This window comes from Callorhinchus milii, unplaced genomic scaffold (genome assembly GCF_018977255.1).
Source record: "Callorhinchus milii isolate IMCB2004 unplaced genomic scaffold, IMCB_Cmil_1.0 Scaffold4, whole genome shotgun sequence".
Classification (NCBI taxonomy): domain Eukaryota; kingdom Metazoa; phylum Chordata; class Chondrichthyes; order Chimaeriformes; family Callorhinchidae; genus Callorhinchus; species Callorhinchus milii.
Window position 1 is genome coordinate 71,071,825 of NW_024704745.1, and position 14,285 is coordinate 71,086,109.

The following is a 14,285-nucleotide window of genomic DNA, read 5'->3' on the forward strand; positions in this document are numbered from 1 at the left end:
TCTTTGATAAGCGGTTGTGAAAACAGTGATTAAGGAGGCCTGAAGAAATGCAAAGAGGTTTAAAAAGGAAAGATTTTCTAAAAACCATGAACTGAGGTTGAGAATACAGTATAAAAGTGGTGAACACAATACATCAGTAAGAGAGCAAGACACTGCCAGTGAAGGAGAAAGATCATCAGTCAACACATAATCAATGTACACTAAATACACCATCTCCCAAAGGAATGATCTCGATTGTATGTATAATATAACAGCTTAAAAATATTGCTTTGGTTGAATAACGTACCAACATCATTTTGAGATCCTCTGGTTAATCTTGTTGTAAAACTTACAATGATGATGACTTTTAAGTCAATCCCTGTCTCTGTAAAGAGTCAGTGGAAGAGGATGATGGATGTGTGGTGTTTGATTTGATTGTGCAGTTGTATTAAGAAATTCTGCAAGTTGTTGTTGAGAAATTATGTTTTTATTAGTGCCTAATCATGTTGAAATATCTCAGTGATCTTTGTAGTAATTCCCCTTGAATTTAGTAACAGATTATGATGACAAACATGGCAGCTATTTACCCCACAAGCTCTCACAAACAACCATGCAATGAATGACCAATTGATCTGGTAGATTGTTGTCCATAACAGATGGAGAAGCGCTCATAGTGATTCTTTCTGGGACAAACTTGGCAGTAAAAAACAATGAAAGAGCATAAGGCCAACAATTTCTAGAACATCCAGTGAGACTCGTTCAAAAGAGGCAAGCTATACACAACTTTAATTCTGTTCCAATTATTTCTCAATAATTATAATCTAAATTATACCCATTGTCAAAGACTGTTGATAAATTATTGTTAAAATAACTCATAGAGTGCACTTTGTTACACAACAGTTATACCTGACAGTATTTGAAATGTATTTATTCTAAGTTGTACTTGGTATTTTAGTAGTTAGGAACATAAAAATTTCTAGGTAAAAAAAGACCAAGGTCCATCTAGTTTGCCTTCCACCATCCTGGTATTCACATTCTACAATAACAATCGAGATGTTGACTAATCATAGCAATCAAATCTCTATCAATTAGTCTACATAGACTCAGGCACGAGGCAAAGGAAAACCTGACAGTGGTGGAAAGTTTTGGGAACCAAAGGTCCAAAGTTGCCTGTCTCTCCCAAGGATACTACACTTGCCATATGTCAAGATATTCCAGTGCCTGTCCAATAGCAGAATACCGATATCCCATTGACTCAACGGGACAGGAGGTGAAGTCTCAAAAATGCCCAACTTCATTTTATCTAAATAATGAATCATATATGAGATTGAATTATATTCAATTTCAATTCCAGGTTCCACAAGATTATTTTGTGCTCCGGGTTAAACATGTTAAAAAACAAAGTAACAAAAATTAGGAGAGGAAGAAGAAAGAAACACCTCTGAGAAATACGAAACCTTGTGGAAAAGCTTGAAAAATATAAAGTGCTTTCTCGCTTGGCAATTGCAAGCAATGTTGCAATGGCAATGTTAAAACTTGACTACATAAAAACTAGTTTGAAAATCAATAGAAAAGTTATTAAAAATTTGAACGTTAAAAATGTATTTCAATTGCAATTAATTTTACCAGACAAGATCACTGGTGGAAAAAACAAACATATCCTGCAATTGGAATACTCAATCTATAAATGCTGATGAAAACACACAAGATCGTTTTGAATTTTACAGCACCTGAAGTAGAAGATGGAATTTCTGGTTGATGTGGACATTTAAAAGAGTTAATAAAATTGTATTCAAATACTGAGTAAAAGCACTGGTCATACTAGCTCAACTACTTTATGCACTTGTGCAGATCTCCATTACCATTCTTTACTGACGTGCAGTTGCTATTTTTTTAAAAAGATAACATTGCTCTACAACATAGTTTTATCACGTATGAAAATTAAAATCGGTTTCTGACTCTACTGTTTCTGGTGACTCTTTGATTCGTGTGACCTGTATTTGAAGGTGGAGCGCCTGAGTTTGAATAACTTGCTCCAGAGCAATTCCAGTTCCTGCCTCCAAATCCAGCTCGTTGGCAACTTTGGGATCGGTTATTTCTGGCTGGTCTTTCAGCATACAGCACGTCATTAACACTGACGTTCCACTCATACTGTTCCTTCATGCGTTCAATTTTTTCTCTTGAGACACCGTGAATGTTTCTTCTGTAATCATTAAAAAAAATTGGATTTACAAAATGAAAACTTATTCATATAAATCAATAAAGTCAATACATGTAAACGTGTCTATACTGGTTATTAGTATTAGACGGCCAAAAATACATTTCAAATTATAGATGAAATCAAAAAGCAGAACAGTGAAATTTAAGGCTATGTCATGGAAACATGAACATTTAGATTGTATATAATTATTTTTGGATATTTTGTGCTACAATAAATTCTTATTTTTCAATTAGAACATTGTTGGCCTTTGATACCTTCCCCCCTAAATGGGTTTAGCAAATACATTCTATAAATAAGCTGTCTAACAAAATTTAACCTAGATTTTAAAGATGCTACTTTTCACTAACAGCTGTCTAATTTGGTTAAACAGCACAGAAGAACTCTATCATGAGAAGAGATGGAAAGGGATACTATGAAAACTGAAGATTATACTGGAGTAATCTCCTTTCTTTGACAGCAGTATCTTTAGACATTGAAATTATAATGCTAAGAACCCTTCAACATACACACACATATAGCTCAAGTTTGGTGTGTTAAGTGTTCCAAGCAAAACTATTAATCTTCAGAACACCAATACGTTCAGGAAATTTCAGCTTCCCTGAGCCAGCGTAGTTTTTGTTTAAAGGTTTTCAGCTCACAGATTGTCAAGTTAAAACAAACTTTTAGAGTAATTATGCAACTTATATCAGGAAAAGTTATTGTAAAGCTATTAAAATATATATTCATATATGTTGCATATGAAGAACACACCAAACAATACCCTCTACTTTTCCACTGCCTTCTACAACAACAACTTGCATTTATACAGCACCCCTCACCCAGAGAAGTGTCCCAGTGCACGCGTTCATAGCACTCATGTTGACAATGCTGTGCTCGAATGAGTTTAAAATGTATTTCAAGGTCACTTTGTTCATTCAAAACAATGTATCAGAAGTCACATAATTGTTCTGGCTATAACTTATTGATCAAGGAAACGTTTGACACAATTAATGGAAGCAACACAGAAAATGCTATTACAGGCTGACATCGTACCTAGACTAATTAACTCTTTGGGCTAAAACCTTATTTGACACTTAAGCCTATTTGTTACTGTCTTTGTCGCAATGTTTTTACAATGTAATAAATTATCAATAAAATATGCATTTATACATTATGATCAACAGCCAAGTTCACACAAATGTTTAAATAGTTACAAACATTCTAAAAAGGTGATCCCAAAGATGAAAACTTGGCAGTGCAAACCTGTTTCACTCAATATGGCCTTATGCTGTGTTGATATCCTAAAGAACTCTATCAACACAATTGCCAGTGTGCTAATTCATCTTTATTCCACTGTAAATACCATACGTCAAAGGAACAGAAGATTCCTTGGCCGCAACCACACATGAAAGCTTCAAATGGCTAAGATGCTGACTTTCGAGATCCAATTAAGGGCCTCAAACTGACTAGGAATTAACTTAGCTGCAATTGTAATAAAAGGTAAATTTAAAATGTAATCGCTTTCTGCTCAATTCCCTCCTAGTTTCCTGAACGCTTCACTATTGCCACAATACAGCTACCATTCTCACATGTAAGGTAAGTAAGATTTAAACCTTTCCAGTTGCCTAATATTGAACTTCCAATGTGTATCTGGTTCTCTGAATATCACTTCATATGCATTTTCCAGTGCCTGTTAATGACAAGAAATATTAAGCATCAGTGGAAACCTAGTGTGTCAACTGCTAAAAATCTTTTAATAATAATAATAATCTCGCTAGAATTGTGTGATTTCCTCTGTCGCTACTCTGTAGCATAATACCATGCATATTTCATATTCTGGGGCTTAATTAAAGCATTAAATGAATAAAGTAAATGCCATGATTTAGATAACTATGCCAGCTATTCTGTGCCAGCTTCATCCCATGAACAATGACTTGAATAAGTAATTAATCTAAATGGGGATAAATTTGGATTAGAAGGGGAATGTAAAGTAGGGAAACCAGATGAAAGACGCCAAGTTTGTTAGAAACAGCAATGGCAGGTCGGTCCATTGACTTCCGCCTCAATCCCCAAATCAACATGATTAAAGAATGTAAAGAACATCTAATTTAGCTCAGTTGGTAGAACTCTTGCCTCTGGCTCAGAAGGTTACATGTTCAGGACTTGAGCTCCCAGTCCAGACAGACTCTCCAATCACTGCTGGGGGCGCAAAGCAAGGCATGGTCGAAGGTGCCGTCCTTCGGATGAGTTGCTCAATATAAATCAGATAAATTAGTCATTCACTTCATGGCTGTTTGTAGGACATTGATGTGTGCCAATTGGCTGCCGTGTTTGCCTACAGATATAGTTACTTGACAGTAATTAACAGAAAAAGGATCATTACTTTAAAATACATGTACTGTATCAAGGATTATTACTAGCTTAAAATACACACCAAAGTATACATCAGAAGCAATTTGAGGGCAAACCTAATGAGCAGTATGAATTTATAAACAACCTGCAACAGTAAGTATGTATGACATGATCATTTGACAGGGCACACTGCAGGCAATATTATACAAATGCAACAAAGAAATATGTAAACTAGAATTCGGCAGAACACAAAACCAGAAGGCTAAAAAACAGTTTCACAAAGCCTATTTTGTTGTCTTTAATTATGTTTTACATTCGTAAAATAACACTTGAGAATCTGATACATACCAAATGCACATATGGTTTCATTTCCCATGCTTGAATGTTGGTATTGTCTATGATAATTGGAGTTTTTCCTCGCTTCATGGCAGCTTTGGCTGGAATAAGTGCATTGCATATATATGTATTAATATAGAACATTTCAAGTTATTCAGTTGTGACATTAAACAAAATGTTAATTTAGAAATACCCTAAAATGAATGTTTTAGTTATCACCTCTTTCAAAGTTCCATTCGTGAGCATCACCAAGTAAATCCCTCTCAAATAAATAGGAGCCATCATCTCTGACAAAGTAATCGTCAGTGCTGAGGATCACTGCAGCAGGAAATTGATGTTTCAGGCTCCTGAATAAGTAAGAGAGAAACTATTAGTGGTAGTTCATTAAACATTTCACTCTAAATTTGTAACAATAAGGTGATTAAGCTATACATAAATATCTTGTGATAATGGTCTTTAAGGGAAATTGGTTAGTATAATAGGATAACACACTGACTATCTCAACACCTCCAGAATCTGGGTCTGTATCCAGGCCAAAGTGAGGAGATAATCAGCTCTGAACTGAACTCAGTCAATCTCAAGTTACCTGCTGGTGCGAGTTCGCAGCACAAACATCGATTAGCACTCAACATTAGTTTGAAGTTTCATATTCCAAAAACCTTCACGATTGCCCGGTGTGAGAAATGGAAATGACTCACAGCTTCAGTAGGGTCTGCTCTGCGTGCTTAAGGTCACCTCCTCCCTCCCCCCGGCAGGGTATCAGGCTCCGCCACTGTAATCGCTCTGAGACACTGCCCCTCATGAAGGGCGCTATATAAATGCAAGGTGCTGTTGTTGCTCTTCTAAAGTTGGAAGTGAATGCACGTCATTGTAAATTTTACTCTCCACCTGGTCTGTGAGCCTTCCCCTCCTTGTACAAATAAACAGTCCTACAAAATTGACCAAAAGTTCCTATCCATCACAAACTAAATGATAGAAAAGCTGCTTGAGCTCTCGGCACTGTTTGTAATAAAACATACATATATTGTGATGGACACCACTGCTGAAATAAATCAACTTTCATAGATATTACGTGCTCAAATATAACTGTTGATGGAGCAATGAGAAAATTCCAATTACAATAATAAATCCCAATATGTCTCTCATCTTGCTTGGGGAGAGAGTGCACACTCCATTCCAATAAACATTGGAATCCCATATGTAGGTGGGTTGAATGGAATTCTCAATTTGGTTTAGATAGTCTTAAGCTCATTGATGGATTTCCGTGTGTGTCAGACACCCGGCTGACCAAATAAAATGAATCCTGCTAAGTGCTTTCAGAAGTGCGGCCGATGTGAAAGTTGCTCTATCAAATGCAAGGATTATTATCTTCCAGGTTAGTCTAAAGTGGTTGAACCCTGGTTGAAATAAATGCAGCTATTTAGTACACCATTGTTCAAGATAACGCTCATATTTATTTCATTCTGCACAAGAGCCCCTAATTTCTTGTGCAAAAATAATTTCCAAATTTAAAAAAAATTGCTGAAACAGGCTTTGTATGATCATTTTTAATTGAAAGATTTTTCTAAATTGCGAAAGCTGTGGCAGAAATGACACAGGAAATAACTATGAGCAGTATTTCTAGATATGGTGCTTGCAACTCACGATTTCTACTTTTGAGTTAGCCCTCCTGCGCAAACTTCCTGCATTGACAAGATGCAAGTCATACCCCTTAGTTCCCGTCAACTTCTCTCCTGTGGCTCTGACCTCCTCAATCTCCCCAGCCTTTCTCTGAGACTTACAAATCTGTACACAACCTCGGTGTTAGCTTCGAACCCCAGCTGTCCTTCCTACTCCACATCAAATCCCTGACCAGGACCAGCTTTCCTCCAACTCTGTCATATGGCCGGCCTCCGACTGTACTTCACGCCCAATGCAGCCGAGATCCTCATCCACACTTTGGTCCCCTCCTGCCTCCACAATTCCAATATACTCTTCGCCGATCTCCCCACCTCCACTATCCACAAAATTCAACTAATTCAAAATTCTGCCACCCGTATACTCGCCTACTCCAAACTCCATAGCATCTCCCTATCGTTCCGGCCTGCAATCATGCTTTCAGCCACTATGCCCCGGAGCTTTGGAACTCTCTCTGTCAATCTCTCGGTCTTGCCCCCTCCATCCCCGTTTTTATATTGTGCCTTCCTCTTTGACAGTGCTTATGGTCACTTCCTCCCTCCCCCCCGCTCAGTGTCAGACTGCCAGTGTTAAGCGCTCCGAGACATTGCTCCTGTGTAAATGCAGTTGCTGGACCTCTACCTGATTTTGGAAATAGTGTATTCATATTATAACCCCTTTTGCGTAATCAAGAGCTTAATCTGTTCTTTGCAAACTTCTTGACAGCTGTGTAATACATTTTCTAATTCACACCTAAAGGTCCTGTGACTTTTTTTTCGACATCATTTGTTTAAAATACAGCTTATTTGTATTATATAACATTTTCCTACATATTTTACACTGTAGGGATTCAGTCTAACTCGCACTTTTCCCAGTAACTGCTCCAGGAAGCACACGAGAACGCTTAAAGCACGTTTGCGAAGAAAAAAACAAGAGGAAAACATCTAATATCTATCCCAACCACTCTCAGTGCATTGCATTCACCCAATATGATGATGACCCAAACAGCAAACCAACGTGTATGTTTTCAGCATTGAAACCACTGAACTGTTTCGTTAAAAAAAAAGCAGAGCCGAGACAAAAAAAAACATATCTAAATGATACAATCACAAAGGGTCAGGTCAGACAAAACCTGAGTGAAGACACTGCCCACAAACCTGAGTGAAGACACTGCCCACAAACCTGAGTGAAGACATTGCCCACAAACCTGAGTGAAGACATTGCCCACAAACCTGAGTGAAGACATTGCCCACAAACCTGGGTAAACATATTGCCCACAAACCTGGGTAAACATATTGCCCACAAACCTGGGTAAACATATTGCCCACACACTTGGGTGAAGACACTGCCCACAAACCTGGCTAAGGTGGTCTTCCCAGACCCCGGAAGTCCCCGCAGTAGATACAGATGTTTTGTGCTCCTGGAGCCTCTGTGTCTGTGTCTGGAGCGGTGTCTGGAGCTCAGGCTCAGGCTCTGCAGTGACTGCAGGAGCTCAGCCGACATCTCTCAGCACCCGCTGGGGATCTCCATTTGGGTGTAAAAGCACTTGATTGTGGTGTATTTTTTCCGGTGGAGGACAAAGCACGTGATTTAAAGGGAAACCTTCATAAGGAAATGACGCGGAATGAGCTGAGTTTGCAGTCACATGGTGAGGGCTGGTGCTGGAGTGCTTCTGGGGCTGCAGGGAGGGAGCTGTGAGCTGCTTCTGCCCAACACTCACTCACCTCACACTCTGACAGCAGCTTAGGTCGTCCCCTCGTGGGCCAAGGAACCATCCACGGTTGCGAGAAGGGTTAGATGCCCACCTCTCTGTCTTGACCCCACACTTCATTTGCAAATGTACACATTGCCCTCGCGAGGGAGCCTCCCGTCAGGCTTCGGACAAACCGCATTGTATTGTGGTGTGATAATAATATTATAATAATAATAAATAATAATCCTTGCATTTGATGTAGCAGCCTTATCACGTCTTCGAGACGTCTCAAAGCGCTTCACGGGATATAATCCCTCCAAAACCAAAAACAATATAAATTGGTCATTTTCAATCTATGACTGTTTGTAGGACATTGCTGTGCGCAATTGGCTGCCGCGTTCGCCCACAAATATACAGTCAACTCACTTTACAGTGTGTTCTGTGAAGCGCTTTGGGATGTCCCCCTGACATGAAAAGCGCTATATCAAATGCAAGGATTATTATTATTATTATTATAATGCAAAGTGAAATGACTATATTTTGTGGGCAAAATTCTGCAGACAATTATGATGGATAACCAGAGCTATCAATATCAATGAGATACTTGGGAGGGAGATTAATGAAACCGGGGATAAGTCCAGTGGCGCCAAATACATTTTTAATTTAAATCGGAAAGTGAGGAGTAATTTTTCGAAACTCGTAATGATAATCCTTGTATTTGATTTAGCACCTCATCACCGGTATTATAAAATCACCGGAGCACCTCAAGTCTTATTATGTCTTTCTTGGGATGTGGGCAAAGCTGCATTCTTAGATTGCCCTGAGAAGATGGTTGTGGGCCCTTCTTGTAAAACGATTGCAATCATGGCGTTAATGGTGCTCCACACTGTTGTTCATTAGGGAGCATTAGGATTTGAAACCAATCCCTGACAAATGACAAATTTTACTAAGAGTCTTTAACACCAGCACAACATACAAGTGATTTTTTTTATACAGGCTGCTAGCTGACAATTAAGTACAAGTAATTTAATGGAATTTCTATGACGACAAAGTAAAATCAAAAGCTGCTTTACAATCCTAAACTCAGAGGTTATAGCAGCCACAACCAACCCAGGTGCACTTTGAGCAGTGACAATGGTTAAAGGGTAACCATTCCAGTGATGTGCAACCTAAAAATAAACTAGAGACAGCTGCAACACACTTCAGCCTTCTGCTCGCTCTTTTCTTGCTTAGAAACTTTGGTAATTATGTTCCAGGTAGAAAAACATCTTTTAACTTTAAAGAAAATTCCCTTTCCTTTTGAACTCACATATATATCCAGGAATTACACTCGGAATTAGAAAAACATTGTTGAACGGCCATCCAATTCATTCACTAGTTATTCTGTTATTTTTTAAATCATGAACTAATAGAAACCAACCTGCATTAAATATAGCTAAACTAAATCGACCCTTACTACCACTTTTTTTCCATTTATTTTCACTTGTCTGTGGCACAAACTATTCTGTGTCTAAGAGGGCAACTCTCCCAGGCTTCCACTGATGACTTTCTTCATCTTCACTGCAGGGTTAGAGACTGACTCATATCAAGCAATAGTGAGGTATATCTGATGACCTCAAATTTAGTGGCTACGTTTGTTTTCTTAACCAACAAATCCAAGAATAAACTCTTTCTTGTACCTGGTAGAAAGTCAGATGAATTTAACAGAAATCCGCTCCAAAATTGGATAATTTGTAACAGTTTCCTGAAAGATAGCAGACATTTCTAAATTAATAATAATATTATTTCTTAATTAAGAAATATAAGAAAAGTGAAAATGTATGACCATTAAACACACACGCATACACACACACAATGATTTACTGTGGTTATGCACACCAAATTCCAATCAACAAGACATAAAAAACAGATCATTTTACCACTTGTTTGAATCATTTTATTGCATATTTTATTATATTGCATAGTTACACTTGTTGCAATGCAAACACAAAGCAGATCAGTTGCAGAAGGTTTAAACTTTTTTCCATTCAAGAATAACATACTTAAATGTAATAAGTGCATACTTGCCTGGGAATGTTATATTGGTTTCACCTGTACATTGGCAGAGAGTTTAACTTTGCCAATAAACAAATACATAATGGACAGAATATATTTTAGATTTAGTTCATATTAATTTGATTCATGCACAAACATAACTTATAGTAAAAGCTGCTCAAAGATTTGACATTAAGAATCTATTCCGCTGAAATTAGTTTGGTTGGGGCCGTTATTAATAAATAGCATTTTTATAGAGAACAATCTGTAAAGTTACATTTACTTACAAAAATTAAGTAAGCGCTGGGTTTGTTTCTCCGCTATCAGTATAGTTACCATCTCCTTCCCCTCCCTTAACAATAGCTGGGTTCAGAAATGCAGATCAATTAGCCTTTCCATCTGCAAGGTCAAGGCTCATGTAACAATAGCTACTTGGGCAAAGCTCTTATGGAATCAGATCGAGGAAACATTGTTATGGAGAGAGGAAAAAATAAACAGAATAGATTTTACAATGGCAGAAAAGCAACAACTTACTGCATAATATTCATCAATAATTTTGGAAATCCTCTTTAGTCAGCTGATGTCTGATACATGCAGAAACCCACCACCATGCTATGACTATCCATCCAGGACCAGGAGTTCTACACATGAACATTCCTCCTCATCTGGAATGGCACAGGGAAACTTCACAACAATTTTGTGAACCAAACATCATCAAAATAATTTCTCTAAATTCTCCAGTGCTTCCACAGCAATTTCTTTTGACTCGCTTTGAAGAATTCAAGACCTGCGACTGAAAGTATAATTGACCATTAGTGTCCACATTATATGCGTATGCCACGATTATAAAAACTATGATTTAATGAAAGAAGTTTTACGATTCAAAATTTATAGAATAAATTATACCCACACACCATGGACCCTTAGATAATTACCCCCTTTTTAATCCAAGAGTGTAGGTCAATTGCAGTATCCCAACTAAATTGTGGAATGTTAATGCAGACCAACATTTCAACCTACAACTTTGCAGCCTGTGTGGCCTAGTTTTGAATTAAATCATTTACTGCTTAAGCCTTAAGAGGAACTCAGCATGAATAATTGTTCATGAGTTCTATAATCTCATATTAATCGTAATATTATCAAATCAATCCAAATTCTACATTAGTTTTTCTTAATAAAACAGACATTAGAGCTAATTTATGGTGAATGCTGTTCGACCTCGATTCTCCTTTTAAATCTTTCATCCAGGCTCTGAGTAAGTCTGCTTTCCTCCATTTCCAGGACATTGCCCACCTCTACTACTTCCTTACTCACCCGCAAATATACAGTCAATTCACTTTACAGTCTATTCTGTGAAGCGCTTTGAGATGTCTAGAAGACGTGAAAAGCGTTACATCAAATGCAAGGATTATTATTATTATTACTCCCAAAGCAGCCAAACCCCTCGTCCACACCTTGGTCGCCTCTATATTCGATTTTTTCAACTCCCTATTCACAGGCCTCCCCATGTCAGTGCCTCCCTCGATAATCTCTAGATCATCTAGAAGATAGAGCTCAGGCTCCATGAGTTTATCTTCCCCATTTCTCACCCAACTTCACTGGCTCAACTTTATGATCTTTGTCCTTGCCTTCAAATATCTCCACAGTCTTACCTCTGATCTCCTGCAGCTCATCTGGGCTGCTGAATGCTCTGTACCTGGTCTGTATATCCTCAGGGGATGACTTTCAGCCACATTGCCCTCAATCTCTGGAACTCTTCCCAAATTCTTCCCCTTGTCCTTCTCAGATTGCTTTCAAAATCCATCTAAAGACCTCAGGCTTTTACTGAGGCTGCTCTCTCCCTCTCAGCTCAGGCTTTGTGGAGATGCTCTCTTTACATGAAAGATGCTAGGTTTCTCACTTATACGTTATAAAAGAGGTAATGGAAACCTCTGTAAAACAAGGCAGTGAACTTAGTACAAAATGTAATGATTTCTAGTATTCTGAATCATGTAACTGGGTTATTGCCTTAATTCTTATATTGCAGGCATGTTTAAAATGTCCTTTTCCTGGGCTGAGTACCCCTATACATTTTCAGATTACACATCGTAATGCTGAAAATTATATAGTAATAAAACTGCTCTAACAAATATCAATACTGAATGTGCTCAGGGACCCCATATGACAGTTTGTTTTTGCAAAGAGCAATTGTATTTATGGAATATGAACATATTTAAGAGAAAAGGTGATGCCTACATAATGGAGAATGGAATAGAGGGTTATGGGAGAGGGACAGGCTCATGTGGGTATAAACACAAGCATGGACTAGTTAGGCCAAATGGTCCATTTCCATGCTGTAACATCCTCTGCAATTACATGCCAATAAATTATAACCATCACTGGACACTTGTAACCTGCAAAATCTGCTGAAGACCTTGCCACTCTAAACTCATAGCAAGTTGGACTAATATTTGTTGTTTATTCATTTTATGTGTTTAACACAAGCAACATGTAATCAATACTATAATGGCAGGCCTACCTTTTGCTTCTTGAACGGTCTAATTATTTGTTGGAACATTTCTTCAAGCTGATGTGAACTGTGTATTGGATGAATGAGTAACTGAATCATATTTGTCCATCTGTTCCCAATCTTCGTCACTGTTCAATCTTCTGTCATGTTGTAAATCTATCAGAGTTGAAGATTCAGTTTTGTTATCTAGATTCCATTTGATCTCTTCATTTATATCTAAGAGTAGCAGATCCTTTTTTCAGGTAGATACGCACACAGAAATTATCAATGCAACTTTTCATTCATTAGTCAGAATTGTTCACTTAATCAGAATTAGCAGTCTTAATGGATTGTACTTTACCAATTTACAACTATTAAAATGGTTTTGAATAAAAATATATCTGGCAAATAGCAATAAATGTCAGGAATGTACCTTAAAATGTCAAGGCTTCAAAAAATAAATATGTTTTAAGTACATCATTCAGGTAGTTTGTAAATTGTTAATTAAAGAGCAACTTCTTCTGGAGTAGGCAATATGGATGGCATTGTGATCACTAGATTTTTTTAAAAAAAAGGATTATCACGTGTGCAATTTTCCACATTGGTGATAATAATAATACTTACAATTGATATAGCGCCTTATCGCATTTTCAAGACTTCTCAAAGTGCTTCACAGAATATACTATGAAGTGAATTGGCTGTATATGTTGTGGGTGAAATGTAGCAGCCAATTGTGGACATCAGTGTCCCACAAACAGTCAAGGATCGAGTGACCAAATTATTATTATTGTTTATTTTATTATTATCCCCAGATAAGCGATCAATCAATTGACAAACAACCGGTTTCTTACTTTACTACTAGGTAAACAGAGGTGTGCGGATAAGGAAACTTGTCTAACATTTCACCCTGCCCAGGAATTGAACACAGGTCCTCTCGTTTGCGAGGCAAGTGCTCTAACCAATACACTACAGGATCTAAGCTTCTGCAAATTAGTAGGATAGAAGTTAACAAGAATGGCATTTGGTTTAAGCACAAGACACAATGTTCAGAATGTGCTCCTTTATCTTTACTTTACTCCCTCCCATAGCCTTCTATTTCCCTCTCTCTCATGTCAAGACATGGCCTCAGATCTTGTTTAGATTAAATAACATCCTCCTCCTGATGTTCTAAGAAAAAAATTGTGGGTAGACTGAACTCCAGCTTTAACTGGGCATTAATCTCGATCAACATGTCACATGAACTGGTACTCTTGAAGCTGTTGTAAATGCACCTGGTTTGAGCAGTGTAGGGAAAATTATCGTGCATCAACCTAGCCAGATGTTATACTAAAACTGATTGCAAAATGTACGATACAAAAGCATTTAACTGCCCAATACCGATATACCTTCACCTTGATGAGACAAGCAAATCCACCAAAAGCAAAAACCATTCAAGAAAACTATGGAGTTTTTGTTTGCTGAATTTATCAGAAACCTACTACAGGAAGAACAGACTGGACTCACCTTTTAAGGAGCTGTCATCCATCGATGGAATTTCATTCAGCCTT

General features: G+C 37.7%; 1 protein-coding gene across 1 annotated transcript; it reads right to left on the minus strand.

Annotated features, from left to right (window-relative positions):
• Nucleotides 1-748: 748 nt before the first annotated feature.
• Nucleotides 749-8,104, minus strand: LOC103177207 (NEDD4 binding protein 2 like 1). The gene is made up of 5 exons (XM_042334556.1): nucleotides 7,881-8,104; nucleotides 5,087-5,214; nucleotides 4,880-4,968; nucleotides 3,793-3,869; nucleotides 749-2,182 (listed from the first exon to the last, which is right to left on the minus strand). The coding sequence occupies exons 1-5, from the start codon at nucleotides 8,024-8,026 to the stop codon at nucleotides 1,921-1,923; spliced, it is 702 nt and encodes a 233-aa protein (XP_042190490.1). The 5' UTR covers nucleotides 8,027-8,104; the 3' UTR covers nucleotides 749-1,920.
• Nucleotides 8,105-14,285: the final 6,181 nt, after the last annotated feature.

What these genes read in the sequence shown, in the direction of transcription:
- LOC103177207 (XM_042334556.1), bottom strand. Translation starts at nt 8,026, where the DNA reads ATGTCGGCTGAGCTCCTGCAGTCACTGCAGAGCCTGAGCCTGAGCTCC. An exon ending in CGAATGGAACTTTGAAAGAG is followed by an intron (nt 4,969 to 5,086) that starts GTGATAACTAAA and finishes CACTTATTCCAG; the next exon opens with CCAAAGCTGCCATGAAGCGA. An exon ending in AATATTAGGCAACTGGAAAG is followed by an intron (nt 2,183 to 3,792) that starts GTTTAAATCTTA and finishes TAATGATTACAG; the next exon opens with AAGAAACATTCACGGTGTCT.